The following is a 20,710-nucleotide window of genomic DNA, read 5'->3' on the forward strand; positions in this document are numbered from 1 at the left end:
GTTGGAGCTAGAGGGATGTGATGGCAATGTTTCCCCTGTAGCAAGAAGAAAAAACCATTCACAGTGCTCCGATACTGTGAGAACACCAGAATTTATACAGAATGTTCAAAACATCATTGATGAGAACCCCGGAAGATCAATGAGGTCCATCGCCAAAGAACTCCAGGTATCAGAGTGGACTATCAGAACTGTGGTGCATCAGGACATTCGATATAAGTTATATGTAATGAGGAAAGGCCAATTCATATTGGCAAAGACACAGGAAAACCGTCTCATGCGTTCAAAATGGTTGCTGAACAAAGTGAAAAATCCCCACGAACATGGCATGCTTTGGTTTTTCTATGACAAAAAACTTTGACCAAGATCAGAAAACAAACAGACGGAATGACAGGTGACTATGTACATCTCCTTCTGAAGTACCCAGGGTGATGCACACCAAATATCCGGCTACTGTGATGGTTTTAGGAGTTGTGAGCAGTGAAGGTCATGTCATGCCACCTTACATTTTCCCACACAGTCTTAGGGTCAATGCTGCTGGATACATTAATGTTCTTAAATAGCCAATAGCTGCAAAAGACCATCTTTAAACTATTCCTAAGAAAGTGAACCTATACAAAAGTAAAGAGGAGAGAGATTTGGGAGTACTGATAAAAGACAACCTGTCATCAAAGAGGCATATCAGCAGTATCGTGGGGGAGATGTACAGACTGCTGCAGAAGATTAAAGTGGCTTTTCACTGTATGGATAAAGAAACAATGAAAAAGATGATCAAAACCTTGATGCATCCAAGACTGGAGTATGTGTCTTTTGTATGGTCTTCACACAGAGTGAAAAATATAAGTAAAACTAAGAGAATACAAAGTGCAACAAATATGTACCACAACAAAAAATAGAAAAAACATACATAAAGAGCTGGTACAACAAAAGATGTAGTGGAGCTAAGGACAAAAGAGACAAAGCTTGGAAAAAATTGAAAAGAGATAAGAAAAAAAGCAAATGGCAAACGTACATCAAACTAAGAAAAAAATATGTAAAAATACGCAGAGATGAAAAAAGAAATTACGAAAAAAAGATAAGAGACAAATGTAAAGAACCCAAACTATTTTACAAGTATGTAAATGGAAAACTGAAAAACAAACAAGAAATAGAAAAACTGCACCAAGATCAAAAGGAATATACAGAAGAACTGGAAATGGCTGAAATTATGAACCACTTCAGATCAGTATTCACAATAGAAAACTCATCTAACAGTGTAGAAAGACAGAGAATTATCCCCAGCAATGAAAGAAATAAACGTAACACAAAAAGAAATCAGTGACCAAATTAAAACCCTTGATGTCAGAAAATCACATGGCCCAGACGGAATTGCAAACTGGATACTGAAAGAATGTATGGAAGAATTAACTGACAAAATATATAATATAATTAAATTCTCACTTAAAGAAGGAAAAGTGCCATTGGACTGGAAGAAGGCAAACATTGTACCAATTTATACATACATACATATACCAAGGCTTTTTCCCCCTTCCAAGGGAGGTAGCCAAAAAGGGGAAGGCATAAAAACACTCCCACCAATTTCATCCCTAAATACACTCCACACCCCTCCCACCCTTCCTCTCATCTGAGCACCTCCTGGATGACGAGCAATTCCTGCACCCTGCCCACCACCCTGGGTCAGAAGCAGTGTCGCAAGACACAGTACATCCACAGCAAGGCCGCTTCATTTAATCGGCGACCCCCCCCCCCTCCGTCCCCCTTTGCATATAAGGCGAGGACGGGGAGAAATCCCTTCGGGCTGCGTCAAAATTTACTCACACATACTACCCCCCCACCCCCCCCGCCCATTCCTCCTCATGCAGTCACAACATCATCCATATACAACCATTCTCCACTCACCTCTGTCTTCCGTCCTCTCCCTTCCTTCCTCAACAGACATTCCCCTCTTCCCCAAAGCCCCCTTCACCCCATCCATCCACCTCATCCTAGGACGTCCCCTCATGTTCACTCCCTCCACATCTGCCTTCCATACCTCTTTTACTAGTCTTTCTTCACTCATTCTTTCCATGTGTCCAAACCATCCTAATATTCTTTCATCAACCCTCTCTCCCAAATCCTTTTTTACCCCTGTTCTCCTCCTCACCTCCTCATTTCTCACTCTATCCAGCCTAGTAACCCCCACCATACTTCTCAGACACCTCATCTCAAACACATTCAAACTCCTTCTCTCTTCTTCCCTTATGTTCCATGTTTCTGCCCCATACAGTGCTGTTGGCACAATCACTCCTTCATACAGTCTCCTCTTCGCATCCATTCCCAAATGTCTATTCCTCATTACACTCTTTAAACCACCAAGGCATTTACTCGCTTCTCTCAATCTACATTCTACCTCCACCTTCACTCCACCTTTTCCTGCTACACTTGCACCCAAGTATCTAAAACTATCCACTTCCTCCAGTCGCTCTCCCTTAATGCTCACTTCCAGACTACTGCCACTTTCACCCCTTGTACATCTCATCACCTTACTTTTACCCACATTTATCTTTAGCTTTCTTCTATCACATACTCTCCCAAACTCTGCCACCAGCTTCCTCAATCCCTCCTCTGACCCTGCCACAAGCACTTTGTCGTCCGCAAACAACAGCTGGCTCACCTCCCACTTTTCTCCATTTTCTTTAACCATCTCCAATCCCTGACTCACTACCCTAGCATTCACCTCTCGCACCACCCCATCCATGTATAAGTTGAACAGCCAGGGCGACATAACGTATCCTTGACGAAGTCCCACCTTTACTTCAAACCACTCACTCTCTCCATTTCTAATCCTAACACATGCTCTATTACTCTCATAAAAACTCTTGACAGCTCCCAAAAGCTTTCCTCCTATCCCATAAATCTGCATAACCTCCCAATTTATAAGGGAGGTGATAAGAAAGATCAATCTAACTACAGACCGCTCTCACTAACAAGCACAATAGCAAAAATTTGTGAAAGAGTTGTCAAAAACAGATTGAAGAAAAATCTATACTGAACCCTAATCAATTTGGATTCAGACAAGGGAGATCATGTACAACAAATTTGATCTGCTTTTACTCAAGATTAGTAGACATAATACAAGAAAGAGATGGATGGGCAGACTGTGCTTTTCTGGACCTGCAAAATGCATTTGATAAGGTACCTCATAGGAAACTAATAAATAAGATAGAGTCAAAAGGTGGGATCAGAGGAAAATTATTGGAATGGATGAAAGACTTCCTGATTGGGAGGAAAATGAGAGTTGTAATTAGAGAAAAATTCTCCAACTGGGAAGAAGTAAAAAGCGGTGTCCCGCAAGGATCAGTACTGGCCCCGATCATGTTCGCCGTATACATTAATGACATGAATGAAGGCGTGGAGTGCTATATGAATTTCTTTGCAGATGATGCAAAATTACTAAAGAAGGTAAAAATGGAAGAGGACTGCAACTCATCGCAACAAGATCTGGAGACGATCTGGAATTGGACTCAAAAGTGGGAAGTAAAATTTAACATTAAAAAATGCAGTATAATGGAATTTAGAAAGAGTAAAAACAGAATATCCAAAGATTACAGAATTGGGGAAGAAAAAATAAAAAAAAAGCAAACTCGGAAAAAGATCTTGGAGTGATGATTGGAAAGGACATGAAACCAGATAAGCATATAAATAAAATATTCGGAGAAACCTACAACTTATTGAGGTCAATCAAAGTGGCATTTGCTTATATGAAGAAATGATAAAGAAAATACTAACTACACTAATAAGACCAAAACTTGAGTACGCAGCATCACTTTGGACACCCAGTACCAAAAAGAATATTAAGAAACTAGAAAAATTACAAAGAGCGACAACCAAACTAGCACCGACTCTCGCCGAACTAACATATGAGCAAAGACTGTCCAAATTGAATCTACCAACTCTGGAACAAAGAAGAGAAAGAGGAGATTTGCTGACTATCTACAGAATAATGAAAGGAATGGAAGTTTTAGACAGGGACCACTTGTTAGTGTGGGACAACGGTGAAACGAGACACGGAAAAAAACTGAAGAAGGATAGTTATAGAAAAAAATTGAAAAGGAACAGTTTCCCACACAGAGTGATAAATACGAACAAATTAGACAACAAAACAGTATGTGCAAACACTATACAAGATTTTAAGATCTAACTTGATGCGGAGAGATACAAAGACGGGTCACCACGAGCATAGCTCCCCTCCCGTATATTACAACTAGGTAAATACAACTAGGTAAATAACTAAACTGGTCCCCAGCCTGGCAGAGAAACTATATGAAAAAAGACTAAAAGTTTTGGGGTAATCAAATTTTGAAAGATCAAAGAGTAAGATGATACGATTATAATACTTAGGCCAATAAAAGGGAGATTACATTGACAGAAGAGATCTCTTGATGAAGGATAGGAGGGCTTTCAGAGGTCATGTGGACAAATTAAGTGAGACATGTCTAAAGGATGTGATGAAATACAGTTTTCCATATAGATGCATAAATACTTGGAATGGGTTAGGAGATACAGCCCAAGCTGAAATAATATATAAATTCAAACCTAAATATGGTAACTGAATATCAAGGATATGGATTAAGTTGGAACTGTACATGAATTTGAGGTTAGGTATGATAAAAATTGGAAAATTGGATATAGGACCCAACAAGCATAGCTCCTTTCCTGTACACTACAATTAGGTAAATTAGGTAAATACATGTATTTACCTAATTGTAGTATAGAGAAAAGGAGCAATGCTCATTGGGTCCCATCTCCTATTCTCTAATTTTCTAACATAACTTGACTCAAATTCATGTACAGTTCCAATTATCATATTCTATATTTCAACTCATGTATTGTTTGAGCTTGGACTATATCACCTTCTAAGCTATTCCTCATATTATTTCTATATGGAAAACTGTATATCTTCTCATCCTTTCAACATGTGGTCTTTCTTGATTTACTTCCATAACCTCTGAAAGCCCTCCTATCTTTAACCCCTTCCATACGGTGCCGCACACGTAGGCGTCATGGACTTAGATCTCGGTGGCAGCAGCCAATGCCAGCCGTACGACGTGTCGTAATAATACTCGCATCATAAAATATAGTCACCGCTTATATCGATCGTTCTCTCTTCACCCGTGAATTTTGATAATCATAGAAAATGCGATTACAAAAGAATTAGAAAGAATGTCATTATGGAGGGGCGACTACAATAAATATAATCAAGACACCGATATGGCAGCCTCGCGAATACACTCGCTCCCCATGACGCCTACGTGTGCGGCACCGTATGGAAGGGGTTAATCAGATCTCTTCTATCAATACAATCTGTCCCTTTCAGTGACCTGAATACTGTAATCATGTCACCTCTTTCTCTTTGATCTTTCCAAGTTGGTAAATCTAGTATTTTTAGTCTTTCCTCATATGGTTTATCTGTCAGGTTGGGGACCAGTTTGGTTGTTGCCCTTTGTATTCTCTCAATCTCACTTATATCCTTAACCCCTTCCATACGGTGACGCCTACGTAGGCGGCATGAGGAGCAAGTGGGTACACGATGATGCCGACGTCAGCATCTTGATTATATTTATTGTAGTCGTACCTACGTAACTTCCATTCTCTCTAAACTGGCTTCATCATATTTTCTATGGTTATCAAAATTCACGGGTGAAAGAGAACGAACGATTGAGCACTGACTTTATTTCTTATAATGCGATTATTATGATGCAACATTGCATGTCGGGCAGCTAATGCTGCCAGACGTGCGATGTGCCCCGGAGTGAAGAGGTTAACTCTGTGTGGGGACCATATTACTGACTCACATGTACTTGTCATATCAGGGTTTTAAAGAGTTTTTTCATCTCTTCATCCATATAATGGAACACCACATTAATCTTGTCAGATGACACAAAAATATTGAAGCAAGTAAGAACAGAAGAAGACTGTGATTCATTACAATCAGACCTGGACAAAATCGGGAAATGGACTCAAAAGTGGGAAGTGAACTTCAATATCAAGAAGTGTAGCACAATGGAGTTTGGAAAAAGTAAAAACAGAATTTCAAAAAATTATTAAATTTGCAAAGAAGAAATCAAAAAAGTGCACTCGGAAAGGGACCTTGGAATAATAATCAGCAGAGACACGACACTGGATAAACATATTAACAAAATAGTCGGAAAAACCTTCAACCTATTAAGGTCAATGAAAGTGGCATATGACTACTTGAATAAAGAAATTATTTAAAAAATATTACCGTATTTTACGGCTTACAAGATGCACTTTTTTTCCTAAAAAATACCCTGAAAAATGCTAATGCGTCTTCCAAGACGAATGTTGTATTGTAAGGCAACACCCAGGCTCACGTAAGCTTGGACACTTGACCGATGGCGACCTGGATTTGTATGTTGAGTCATTACACTATGATGTTAGCTTAAGTACTGTTTAATTCAACCTTTAATATTATGTAAACTCAGTACTTAGCTGTTACAAGTATTTCCAATACCATAATCCTTCCTGGAGCCTACTCGGCATGTGGAGAACCAAGTAACTATGTAACTATGTAACATGATCTTGAAGATTGTTAGGGAAATTGTCCTCATTTTCTTATGACCCCTTGATGTGCACAGAGTCCTAGGAGAGTTGCGCGCCATCCCAGCTGCACGAGTCATACAACAGTTCTTTGAGAAATGCATGAGCAGTACCAGCATCGGCCTAGCGATGACTAATCTGCATGCCACATTGGTTATATGAGCTGCACAAGCAGTTCTTAGAGGAAACACATGTGCAGTACTAGCCATACATTCCATCTTAGTGAGATCAGCAGCCTGAAAATGTTTCACATCCAACTTCTTAGGCATTGACTTTGACCTTGGATCAATTAAGGGCACAGGTCATGACCTGACCCATGTATATAAGACTGGACAGAATTGCTGAAGATTCACATTGCCTCAAAGCATCACATTGCGAACCTAGCTCATTGCCTCCATCGCAGTCTCCTCCTCCCCTTCCCCCATAAGCAGACCGCCTTAGGACATGACTTGAAACCCACAGTCGTCACCTCCCTCGCTATCTCTCCCCTCTCCCTTTTTTCTTGCACTTAACCACTTTAGTACAATGACACCTATGTAAGCAGCTGATGCAGCTGATGCCATTACTATAGGCACCCAACTTAATTTCTAAATAAACCCACTACTCTCTCCATCAGACTTTGCCTTCCAGCTAGCCTGACATTGGCTGCCCAATGTTTGTGGACCTGATCCCCAGCTCTTCCTACTGCCACCACTTGATTACTGCCAGCTTGACTGCTAGCTCATCTATCACTGCTGCCTGCCAGCTCGACTGCTGGTGCTGCCTGCCTGGTCTGCCACCACTGCCTGCCAGCTCAACTGCCACTGCTGCTTGCCAGGTCTGCCAACTACCAGCTCTATTGCCTGCACACTCACCTACCACAGGTATCATTTCATGGCCTACTGCCACCGCCACTAGATCATTTAGCAAACCGGAGCTGTAAGCATCCCCACCTTGACCGATCCACATGCTTAACAGAGATCACAAGGTCCTGCACCTCAACTCTGGTAAAGCTAATGAAGAGCAACTTCAACTGTCAAGTCCACAATGTCCTGGGTGACCTAATGCCCCACCTGCTAACCATGATCATTCTCAAGTGTCTATCTTTTCAGGGAGATGTTGCAACCATACTACCAATGCCACTGTATGATGTGATCCCAGAACACATTCCAGGTATGAGTTTCCCTGACCAGCCTCACAAGATGCACCAACCTCCTTGATCTTATCCAAGATGTACAGGACAACTGTCCCACAGTAGCTGAGCACCCTGAGGCTTGCTACCCTGTGACAAACAGACCACCGCCTACTACTGCCCTGCACCCCAGTTGGCCACAGACACACATACACCAATTACAAGAGAGCTAACTGGGAAGCTTTTATTGAAGAGACAGAACAACATTTTGAAACACTTAACAGTACACCAATCACAAACATAAACAATGCTGTGCACTCTTTTAATACAATCATATAAAATGCAGACAAGAGATACATCCCTAGAGGCAACATAAAATCACACAACCCCAACTTCACACCAGAAATCCAAGGCCTCATCAGACAACGAGACACACTTAAACACAATATCCCCACACCTATCCCTCAAAACATAGCAGACCAAATACAAACACTAAACACTGTGATTGCCAATAAAATACACAAACAAAAAACACATACATACATACATATACCAAGGCTTCTTCCCCCTTACCAGGGAGGCAGCCAAAAAGGCAAAACACAAAATTAGCAAAATTTTATCAACACTTGATCACAAAACAAACACCAGCAAATTGTACACACTCAACAGCATTACACTATCCAACAGTAACACAACACGCTCTCACGCAGCAATAATCACAACAACAGACAATCTACCCTCAAACAGACAACAAGCAAACACACTCATAAATCATTTTGCACAGACAAACCATCTCACTTCTCACCCTGATGACCGACGCACTATTCGACGTAAGAAAGACTTTCCCACAGACTCAGACTATACACCCTTCATAGACAGTCAGACAAAACACATAGACTGTCCGAGCAGTCCCGTCTCCCCAAGGAATGCCATAGCCGAAACTGGGTTTTCCCACAAATCCTTTATAGAGCGTATGTTGTGTTGTTTGCGTGCATGATTGTGTATAATGCAGTCTTCCATTATGTGTTGTATGGTATGGGGTGAAGTGTTACATCCTGGGCAGCTGTTCACAATGCGGTCATCCAGCCTCTTCTGGTAGCGTAGAAGCGCTGGGTGGTGACTGCACCGCAGTCTGGCCAAGTGGACTCTGTCCTTTTGTTGGAGAGAGGATTCAGAAGGGTGGATATCAGGGGGTCTGGCATGCAGCAGTGTGTTGTCTTTCAGTGTGTTAATGGAGCGGTGAGTGATATGATTATGAATATGTTTCCGGAGGCTGGTATTTGGTGGTTGTGGAGGAAGAGAAGAGAGTATCTGTGCGTGATAAAGGTCTTTGGGTGTTGTTTTAATGTTTCTTGGTGTGTGTGGGTGTTCTGCTATGTACTGTAGCGGGTGTAATGTGTTTGTGGTGGCTGTGGCAAGTGTTTGTGTGCCTCTCATGTCGAGGTGGTCCTTGACTTTGAGGACTTTTGTTTCATGGTGTAAATGGTCTGTAGGTGTTGTATTTGTGCAGCCTGTAATTGTTTTTAGGGCTTTGTTTTGTATGATTTGAAGGGTGTTGTGGTGTGTCTCACTGAGATTAGGAGCCCATGCAGGACTCGCATAATTCAACACTGAGCGTATGCATTGTTTGTATATTGTTATATTAGTTTCTTTGTTTTGTCCAAATGTTGTTCCAGTGATTGACTTAAGTGCGTTAAGTCTGGGTGTGTATTTGTTTTTTATGTTTGTGATGTGTTGTTTGAAAGACATGGATGTATCGTATGTTACACCAAGAATTTTCAGTGTGTTTGTGTGTGGTATTAGAGTGTTGTTGATGTAGAGATGGGGTATGTATTTGTGTTCTTTTGTCCAGTTTGTGAGAAGTGTTGCTGTAGATTTAGTTGGAGCTATTTTGAGTCTGTGATGAACCATGTGTTGTGTGTGTCAAGGTATGGCTGGATTAATTCTGCAGCTTTGTCTGTGTTACGATGTGTGCATATGATTGTTATGTCGTCTGCGTAGGAAGAGATTTGTATTTCTGAGGTGTCTGGCGTGGGTAAGTCATGCATGTATAGATTAAATAGTGTGGGGGATAGAACTGAGCCCTGTGGTACTCCGTTCTTAATGTTTCTGATGTGCAATGATTGGCCATTATATGACACGTAAGCATTCCTACCTGCCAGATAATTGGCCAGCCATCTTTTGGTGTTATTGTGCATGTCTGTGTTATATATTTTATTTGTTAGGTTGTGGCGGGGGATAGCATCAAAAGCTTTACTAATGTCTAATGTTATAAGAAGTGTTCTTTGGTGGGGCCTATCTGAATTGATGCCATCTAAAATTCTTTGTGTGAGGTTTGTCAGAAGAGTGTTTGTGGAGTGTAGTGGCCTAAAACCGTGTTGTGAGTCAGCAAGGGGAATATGTGGTGTGACAAGTTTAAGTATTAGGCGTTCAATGACTTTAGAGGGGGTGCAGAGAAGTGTGATTGGGCGGTGCGATGTTGGGATTGTTGGGTCTTTGTTCGGTTTTGGAATGGTGATTATTTTACCATGCTTCCAGATGTCGGGTATAGTGTTGTGTGAATAGCTGTAGTTTGCAGTGTTTGTGAGTGCGTGTATACCTTGTGGTCCAATGTGTTTTAGGTGGATGTTACTTATGTTATCAGGGCCACAGGCAGATGAGTGCTTGAGATTATGTATTATGTGTTTTGTCTGACTGTCTATGAAGGGTATATAGTCTGAGTCTGTGGGAAAGTCTTTCTTACGTCGAATGGTGCGTCGGTCGTCAGGGTGAGAAGTGAGATGGCTTGTCTGTGCAAAATGAAGTATGAGTGCGTTTGCTTGTTGTCTGTTTGAGGGTAGATTATCTGTTGTTGTGATTATTGCTGCATGAGAGCGTGTAGTGTTACTGTTGGATAGTGTAATGCTGTTGAGTGTGTACAATTTGCTGGTGTTTGTTTTGTGATCAAGTGTATTGATAAAGTTTTGCCAATTTTGTGTTTTTTGTTCATGTATTTTATTGGCAATCACAGTGTTTAGTGTTTGTATTTGGTCTGCTATGTTTTGAGGGATAGGTGTGGGGGCACCGTGTTTAAGTGTGTCACGTTGTCTGATGAGGCTTTGGATTTCTGGTGTGAAGTTGGGGTTGTGTGATTTTCTGTTGCCTTTAGGGATGTATCTCTTGTCTGCATTTTGTATGATTGTATTAAAAGTGTGCACAGCATTGTTTATGTTTGTGATTGGTGTACTGTTAAGTGTTTCAAAATGTTGTTCTGTCTCTTCAATGAAAGCTTCCCAGTTAGCTCTCTTGTAATTGGTGTAAGTGTGTCTGTGGCCAACTGGGGTGCATCTTGTTTTGGTGGTGATGATGATTGGAAGGTGGTCAGAGCCAAGGGTTCCGACCACTCTCCATGATGTTGTTGGGGTTAGGCAGGGGGAGCAAAAGGTGATATCAGGAGAGGAGGGAGTGTAGAGGGCTTGGTGTGGGATATGTGTATGATTATGTGTGTTCTTCATGATAGTCAATGAGTTAAACTGAGTCTGTATATCAAGCCCTCTGTCTGTGTCAGGGTTGTCGACATACCAGGCAGACGACTTGGCGTTGAAGTCTCCACCCATGATCAGGTTGGGGATTGAGGCTAGTTGGCTAAAATGAGGCCTGAAGGTGTCTGGAACTGTGGGGGATGATTGGGGGGGAATGTACATGTTAACTATTGTCAGTGTTGATTTGTTGCCTGTGCGGATTCGAATGGATTGGATTTCTGTTGTGTTATCTGTGGTAGGGAGGAGAATTTTGGTTGTGGCACTTGTGTCCACAAAACAGATGGAGTGGTGGATCAGGGTGATGAGTCCACCGCCATAGCCGTCAGTCCGGTCTTGTCTGATGGTGGTGTAATTATGAAATGATGGTGTTTTGTGTGAGTGTCTTAGTTTTGTTTCTTGTAAAATCGCAATGTGTATGTTGTGTTGTTTAAGAAAGTGTTCAAGTTCATGTTTTTTCGTGTTAATACCATCAATGTTGTGTTGTAATATGTTGATGTTGTGTGTTTTGTATGTGTTGTATGGTGCCGTTTGGGGTTGAGGTTGGGGTGGTAGTGGGGAAGGTGTAGGATCTGGGTCAGAGGGGGGGAAAGGAAAGATGGGGGGGAAAGGAAAGATCGGGGACAAAGGAAGGGGAGTACTAATCGGGGGTAAGGGCAGAGGGAAATCAGGAGTGGGTGAGGGTGCTGGGAGTGGGGTTACTGGAGGGCAGGTAGAACATGTCCAAGTGTTTGTGTATTGGTTTGTGTCAGCAAGTGTTGTACAAGTGAGGTGGGCCCAGTTTTTGCACATATTGCACTGAACTGAGCCCTTTGTCTGTCTGCTCGAAGTAATGGGTTTAGAGCATGTTGGGCATGTGTATTTTGTGGTGGGCCCAGGATTGCTCTCTACATCTCCAGCTAAAAGTAGAAGAGGGGTGATCGCCGGAAAATCACCCCTCGGTGCAGAAAAAACGTAATATTGCATGTTGGGAAAAAGGATTGTGGTACTCCCCAAGGTAGGCGTAGCTCCTCTTGGGGATCGGTGCCACCTACGTAGAGCCGGTGGCCAGGGGTGGTTGCTGCCGTTTGGCCCCCAACTCTTGGGGTTGGGGGGTGGTCCCACGACGTAGACGCTGCAGCTTCAGGACCTATTATACGGGTAGAGAGCTATGCTCGTGGTGACCCATCTTTGTATCTCTCAGCATCAAGTTTTTTCTTAAAATCTTAAATAGTGTTTGCACACACTGTTTCTTTGTCCACTTTGTTCCAAGTATCTATAACTCTGTGTGGGAAGCTATTTTTTCAGATCTCTTCTGTAATTATCCCTTTTTTAGTTTTTTTTCATGTCCTCTTGTTTTTCCATTGTCCTATTTCAACAAGTCATCATCTAAGATTTCCATTCCCTTCATAATTCTATAGATACTAGGTCTCCTCTCTCCCTTCTTTGTTCCAGAGTTGGAAATTCTAATTTGGACAGTCTTTGTTCATATGTCATTTTGGAAAGAGTTGATACCAGTTTTGTTGTTGCTCTTAATATTCTTTCTAACTTCTTTATATTCTTTTTGGTACTGGGTGTCCATATGTTGCTGCATACTCGAGTTTTGGTCTTATTAGTGTAGTTAATTTTTTTTTTATAATTTCCTCGTCCAAATAGGCAAATGCCACTTTTGTTGACCTTAATAAATTACAGGTTTCTCTGACTATTTTGTTAATATGCTTATCCGGTGTCATGTCTTTGCTGATCATCACTCCAAGGTCTTTTTCCAAGTTTACTTTTTTTACCTCTTCACCAATTTTATAATCTCTCAATATTCTGTTTTTACTTTTTCCAAATTCCATTATACTACATTTCTTGATATTGAATTTTACTTCCCACTTTCGAGTCCATTTCCAGATCTTGTTGTAATGAGTTGCAATCTTCCTCTGTTTTTACTTTTAGTATTTTTGCGTTGTCTGCAAAGAAATTCATATAACACTCTACTCCTTCGTCCATGTCATTTATGTATATAGCAAACATTATCGGTGCCAGTACTGATCCCTGCGGGACACCACTTATCATTTCTTCACAATTTGAGAATTTGTCTCTAATTACCACTCTCATTTTTCTCCCAGTCAGGAAGTCTTTCATCCATTCCAATAATTTTCCTCTGATGCCACCTATTGATTCTATCTTCCTTATTAGTTTATTGTTTGGTACCTTATCAAATGCCTTTTGTAGGTCCAGAAAGGCAGTCTGCCCAACTATCTCTCTCTTGTATTATGTCTATTAATCTTGAGTAGAAGCAGATCAAGTTTGTTGTACATGATCTTCCTTGTCTGAATCCAAATTGATTTGGATTCAGTATAGTTTTTTCTTCCAAATGTTTAACACATTTATTTTTGATGACCTTTTCGCAAATTTTTACTACTGTGCTTGTCAGGGAGACCGGTCTGTAATTTGATGGGTCTTCCTTGTTTCCTCCCTTATAAACTGGTACAATGTTTGCCTTCTTCCAGTCCTGTCGCACTTTTCCTTCTTTAAGTGAGAATTTAATTATATTGTATATTTTATCTGTTAATTCTTCCAGGCATTCTTTCAGTATCCAATTTCCAATTCCGTCTGGACCATGTGATTTTCTGACGTCAAGGGTTTTGATTTGGTCACTGATTTCCTTTTGTGTTACAATTATTTCTTTCATTGAGAGGGATCTATCTCTCTCTATTTCCTCACAGTTAGGTGAGTTTTCTATTGTGAATACTGATTTGAAATGGTTGTTCATAATTTCAGCCATTTCCAGTTCAGTTGTATTTTCATATTTACCTTGGCACAGCTTTTCTATTCCTTGTTTGCTTTTCAGTTTGCCATTTACATACCTGTAAAATAGTTTGGGTTCTTCCTTGCAATTTTCTATTATTATTTTTTTTTTCATAGTTTCTCTTTTCATCTCTGCATATTTTTTCATACTCATTCTTTAGTTTTATGTACATCTGCCATTCGCTTGTTTTCTTGTCTCTTTTCCATTTCTTCCAAGCTTTGTCTCTTTTATCCTTAGCCTCACTACACCATTTGTTGTACCAGCTTTTTATGTATGTTCTTTCCATTTTTTTTGTGGTACATATTTATTTACTCCCTCATTGTAAATGTCTTTTAGTATATTCCATTTCTCTTCCATCCCTGTTTCTTCATTTAGGAATTTTTCCCAGTTCGTGTTGCAAAAGAATTTTTTGAGTTTCTCAAAATTTGTTTTGTTGTACATTAGTCTTCCTATTCTGTTTATCATTTCTGCTTTGATCCATTTACTCTTTCAACTCAAATTCTATTAGTACATGGTCACTCTTTCCTATCAGAGTTTTGTAATCAATTTCATCGACAATTTCAGGCTCTGTCATAAGTATTAAATCCAGCCTTGATGGTTCTTCGCTACCTCTGTATCTGGTATTTTCCCTTATCCACTGAGTTCCTCTCCATCCTTCACTGTCATTTCCTCCTAACATATTTCTTTTGAATTAAAGTCAACCATAATTACTGTATTTCCTCTGTCCTTCAGTATATTAGTTAATTCGTATTTTGTATCTTCTAATATTTTGGAATTATCACTCTGTCCAGGACTTTGTTTTGGGAGGCACATACACCACTGCAAATTTTCTACTCTTCATACGTTTGCTTTCAACTTGTATCATAATTGATTCTACATTATTTTTTCCTTCAGTTATTTCTGTTACATTTAAATCTTTATTAGTCAAAATTAATACTCCACCACCCTGTTTATCCTTTCTGTTCTTTGTCCAGCAGTTGTATAAACCTTGTCCCACAGTGTTGGGTGGTGGAGTATACTTTAATTTAGTTTCCACTATTCCCATTATGTCTGGTTTTTCTAAGGCCAGGTAATAATTTAATTCATTCATTTCTGAAATTATTCCATTTATATTGGTATAAGCTATTTTTAATTTCCTTTCTCATCTTTTTCTGTCTTCTTTGTTTCCTTTTTCCTTATATACCATTTTCTCAGCCTCACTCTCTCTCTCTCTCAAAAAAAAAAAAAAATAAATAAATAAATTAAATAAATAAAAAATCAGTTTCAGTTCTCTTTTTTTTTTTTTTTTGCTTCATTTCTAAGTTATTTTTCTTTTTTTATCCATATATTTTTGTAATGTTCACTATTTGCTAATTTCATTGTTCTGGATAGTACTTCCTCTGCAATTGTTTGAGATCTAAGCTTTACTTTCAGTGGCCTGTATTGTTTTTCTTTAGAGTATCTGCCTTTTCTATGGGTCTCCTCGATTTCCCTATCCAAGCCTTGTCCTTCCGCTTGTAATTCTTTCAGAATTTCCTTAGCAATCTCTTTCTCCTCCTTTTCCCTCTGATACCTAGGTACATCATGCTTCTCTTTAACCCCTTCCATATGGTGCCGCATACGTAGGCGGCATGAGGAGCAAGTGGATATGCGAGGCTGCCATATCGGCGTCTTGATTATATTCATTGTTGTTGTTGTTGTCGTTCCCTAGACTGTCTGTCCGAGCAGTCCCGTCTCCCCAAGGAAGGCCACAGCCGAAACTGGGTTTTCCCACAAATCCTTTATAGAGTGTATGTTGTGTTGTTTGCGTGCATGATTGTGTATAATGCAGTCTTCCATTATGTGTTGTATGGTATGGGGTGAAGTGTTACATCCTGGGCAGCTGTTCACAACAGGGTCGTCCAGCCTCTTCTGGTAGCTTAGAAGTGCTGGGTGGTGACCGCATCGCAGTCTGGCCAAGTGGACTCTGTCCTTTTGTGGGAGAGAGGATTCAGAAGGGTGGATATCAGGGGGTCTGGCATGCAGCAGTGTGTTGTCTTTCAGTGTGTTAACCCCTTCCATACGGTGCCGCACACGTAGGCGTCATGGACTTGGATCTCGGTGGCAGCAGCCAATGCCAGCCGTACGACGTGTCGTAATAATACTCGCATCATAAAATATAGTCATCGCTTATATCGGTCGTTCTCTCTTCACCCGTGAATTTTGATAACCATAGAAAATGCGATTACAAAAGAATTAGAAAGAATGTCATTATGGAGGGGTGACTACAATAAATATAATCAAGACGCCGATATGGCAGCCTCGCGAATACACTCGCTCCCCATGACGCCTACGTGTGCGGCACCGTATGGAAGGGGTTAATGGAGCGGTGAGTGATATGATTATGAATATGTTTCCGGAGGCTGGTATTTGGTGGTTGTGGAGGAAGAGAAGAGAGTATCTGTGCGTAATAAAGGTCTTTGGGTGTAGTTTTAATGTTTCTTGGTGTGTGTGGGTGTTCTGCTATGTAGTGTAGCGGGTGTAATGTGTTTGTGGTGGCTGCAGCAAGTGTTTGTGTGCCTCTCATGTCGAGGTGGTCCTTGACTTTGAGGACTTTTGTTTCATGGTGTAAATGGTCTGTAGGTGTTGTATTTGTGCAGCCTGTAATTGTTTTTAGGGCTTTGTTTTGTATGATTTGAAGGGTGTTGTGGTGTGTCTCACTGAGATTAGGAGCCCATGCAGGACTCGCATAATTCATCACTGAGCGTATGCATTGTTTTTATATTGTTATATTAGTTTCTTTGTTTTGTCCAAATGTTGTTCCAGTGATTGACTTAAGTGCGTTAAGTCTAGGTGTGCATTTGTTTTTTATGTTTGTGAGGTGTTGTTTGAAAGACATGGATGTATCGTATGTTACACCAAGAATTTTCGGTGTGTTTGTGTGTGGTATTAGAGTGTTGTTGATGTAGAGATGAGGTATGTATTTGTGTTCTTTTGTCCAGTTGGTGAGAAGTGTTGCTGTAGATTTGGTTGGAGCTATTTTGAGTCTGTTTGTGATGAACCATGTGTTGAGTGTGTCAAGGTAAGGTTGGATTATTTCTGCAGCTTTGCGTAATGACATACTCTCTAAACTGTCTTCATCACATTTTCTATGGTTATCAAAATTCATGGGTGAGAGAACGATCGATATAAGCGGTGACTATATTCTATGCGAGTATTATTACGACACATCGTACGTCTGGCAGATAATGCTGCCCTCGAGATTTTGGCCCGGAGTGAAGAGGTTAATGCCATAGATTACAATGCATCTTTTTTATCTACTGTGTCCCTAAGTTGCCTCTCTTTAATTACTTGGATCACCATTTCCTTGGTATTTTCCTTGACTTGTTGCTCCATTATTTCTTTAAGGGATACTTTTTGACATTCCTGTTCAACTTTCCACTGTTTCTTTATTTCCTGTAAGTCATTTTCTTTTTTCTTCCACCTTTTCAGTCACTTCTTGCATTTGATCTTTTATCTCCTTTTTTAATGCCTCATTCCTATTTATGTCTTCACTTTTTAACCTTTCATTTTCTGCCTTTAATTTATTTAATTCCTTTTTTAAGTCATCTATCTCCCTATTATTCTCCTCATTGGCTTTCCTTAGCATAGATACTTCTTTGTACATTGTTTTGTACTCACTTTTGAGTTCTATTAAATCATCCAAAATGTCATTAATATCTCTATTTCTCATTATATTTCTATACCTGGGTTCTCTATCCATTTCTAATCCTCTATGCATAATATTTCCTTCCCGTTCAAACCTTTGGTATTCCCTTGGTGTTTGAGAAAGACACGTCTTCTTTCGAACAACACCAAGTGGAGTTTCAATTTTACTTTCCTCTAAGCATCTCTTCACTGGTTCTTTGCCTCTCGGAGTTTCTTCACTTCTTTCCATTTTAAGAAAGAACAATGAAAAAAAAAAAAAAAAATGGAGATACAAAGATGTTTACATTCTGGTCCCAACGAGCTTTCGCTTTCACTACACCGTATCTATGTAAACGACCAGGTCTGCTTTCTAATTGTTCGTTCATGAATCGCTACCTAGTGGTTCGGAGCGTTCGTTCTGGCAAGTCCTGCTTCGACCATCTCTGTTTCGTGTGTGATGACTAACCTGTGCACCGCATTGGCCACATGAGCCACACAAGCACTTCTTTCGGGGAAACACATATGTAGTAGCAGCCATACATTCTACCTTGGTGAGATCAGCAGCCTGAGAACGTTTTGCATCTGACTTACCAGAGATCGACTTTGACCTCATGCCAATTAAGGACACAGGTCGACCTGACCTGTGTATATAAGACTGGAGGGAAGCGCCGAAGATTCAGATTGCCTTTTCCCTTGGAATATCACACTGTGAGCCAAGCTCACTGTCTCTGTTGCAATCTCCTCCTCCCCCTTCCCCCATGAGCAGACCACCTTGGGACATGACTTGAAACACAGTCGCCACCTTCCTTGCTGTCTCTTCCCCTCCCCCCTTTTCACTCAGAGCAAGCCATTACTATTGATGCCCAACTTAATTTCTAAATAAACCCACTACTATTTCCATCAGTTTGCCTTCAAGCCAGCCTAACAGAGATTATGTGACTACCACATTATAGCTGTAAGTTTCATTATTAGTGCCAAGGACAGCCATGGTGTGTAGTCATAAAATTCTGACTTTTGTAAGGGGATTAAGAATACAATTATTATTAATGTTAATAGCCCAATGTACTAATGACACTACTCCTCTGTCAAGACAAACATCAATACTATATACAGTTCAAGTAAAATTCTACACTTGTATTCTGCCAATTACTATGAATTTCTGAATGAGTCATGAACAAGTTTGTTTCAATGAGTTAAATCCTTTTCACTCATATAGACAAAGCATTGTCATTACCTATACAACTAAGAGGTGAATCATGGGCTATGATGTCTAGCGGTGGCTTCTCAGTGTTGGCAAGATCGACAATCTGCACATGCCCATTTCGTGGCCCAGGAAATGCCAGAAGAGAGTTGTTGCTGTTAGGACACAGCACACATAAACCTGTACAGAGTAAAAATTAATTCTATTACTGGAAAAATTAAGTATGATTACATTAAAATCTGCTTACTTTCAATAAGCAGAAAAAAAATGTCACAAATTCATAATTTCATGATTAACTACTACTAAAACCATGCCTAAGCTAAGAAGCAATGCAATTATATGAAAAACAATATAATTACAAAGGAAACTAGTACTCCTTTATGTTATTTTCCTACAAAAATTCAGGTCATAAGAGGGTCTAGTAGGACCACATTCAGAGCTGGGTCACTGCATGTGCATGGATCTGGTATGGATGAGAGCAAAGCAGAAGAAATTTGTACATATAAGAATGGAAGCATCCCTTCAAAAATCATTAGTGACATTGCTTACAACAGGCAACCATGAATAAAAGAAAACTTCTTGGAGTAAAAATAAATGGCTAACTCCTTCCATTGGACAAGAGCCCTCCTTGAACTAACTTTTAATATGCACATGCCTTTCTGCCCACACATCAAGGAACCAGTGAAAATCAAGCAAATAAAAATAAGACAACTACAAGTTTTAGTCAAGTGAATGAATCTCTTACCAGTCTACAAACAGTTCTTAAGAACCACACTTAACTACTCTCCATGTCAGGACTCCCTACTATCAAAAAAGCAAACACAAACCATACAAATTAAACCATTGAGAACATTAACAGGATTCACTAAATCCACCCCCAACAGAACATCTACACACAGAAATCAAAATATTTGCTATGGAGACACATGAAAATTATACGCAGACATTTCTATGCAAGATCCCTTAACTCCTACCTATCCATCCCACCACACAGCACAACATAATAATCTATATATGCCAAAGGCTTCTTCCCCCTTAGTCTTTACTTCACCAAACTCCTGAAGACATGAGCCCTAAAGAGGAATCCCTCTCACATGCTAGAACCATACTAGCATCACCACATCCAGGCCATTCACATTTACTTCCTGCACCACCCCATCCACGTGAAAATTGAAAAGCCATGGCAATATGCAGCTCCACCTTTACCTCAAACCATACACTCTCTCCATTCCCAATACTAACACAGCATCTACTTCTCTCATAAAAACTCTTGACTGCCCTTAACAGTCTTCCCCCATCCCATATATCTGCAATACTTCCCACAGTGCCTTCCTGCCATTATTCTACTTTTAAAATAATATAGGCACAGTGAAGGAAAGATGAAGTGAAGGCAGTTCTTAAGATAATGAGAGCAAGTAAAGCACCTGGTCTGGATGCATGCCATGCAGAATGTCTAAAAAAAAGGAGGTACAGTGATGGTGGACTGGCTGGTGAGGTTATTTAATGTTTGTTGGAGAGAGGGAAGAGTGCCTGTATAGTTCCACTTTACAAGGGAAAAGGGGACAAGTGTGAGTGTAGTAGTTTCAGAGGGATTAGCTTGTTAAGTGTAGTTAGGAAGGCTTATGGGAGGATCTTGATTGTAAGGATTAGGAGAGGAACAAAGGGAGTAATTGGTGAGGAACAGTGTGGATTTAGGACGAGTAGAGGTTATGTAGATCAGATTTTTGTGGTAAGATGGAGAAAAGTGGGAGGTGAGCCAGCTGTTGTTTGCGGACGACACTGCGCTTGTAGCAGGATCAGAGGAGGGATTGAGGAAGTTGGTGACAGAGTTTGGGGGAGTGTGTGTAAGACGAAAGCTGAAG

At 40.4% G+C, this 20,710-nt stretch overlaps 1 protein-coding gene across 4 annotated transcripts in view; it reads right to left on the bottom strand.

Annotated features, from left to right (window-relative positions):
- Positions 1-20,710, bottom strand: part of LOC143019305 (WD repeat domain phosphoinositide-interacting protein 3) — a 250,845-nt gene that overhangs the window by 114,458 nt on the left and 115,677 nt on the right. For all 4 annotated transcript variants that reach the window (XR_012965816.1, XM_076175051.1, XM_076174961.1 and 1 more), the window contains exon 4: positions 18,882-19,028. Coding sequence is in view for 3 of the 4 variants with exons in the window: in XM_076175051.1 (XP_076031166.1) it covers positions 18,882-19,028 (147 nt within the window). In the remaining variant the exon portion in view is untranslated. The remainder of the gene's footprint in view (positions 1-18,881; positions 19,029-20,710) is intronic.

This window comes from Oratosquilla oratoria, chromosome 1 (assembly GCF_046742065.1).
Source record: "Oratosquilla oratoria isolate Oo_2021 chromosome 1, ASM4674206v1, whole genome shotgun sequence".
In the NCBI taxonomy this organism is placed as follows: Eukaryota; Metazoa; Arthropoda; class Malacostraca; order Stomatopoda; family Squillidae; genus Oratosquilla; species Oratosquilla oratoria.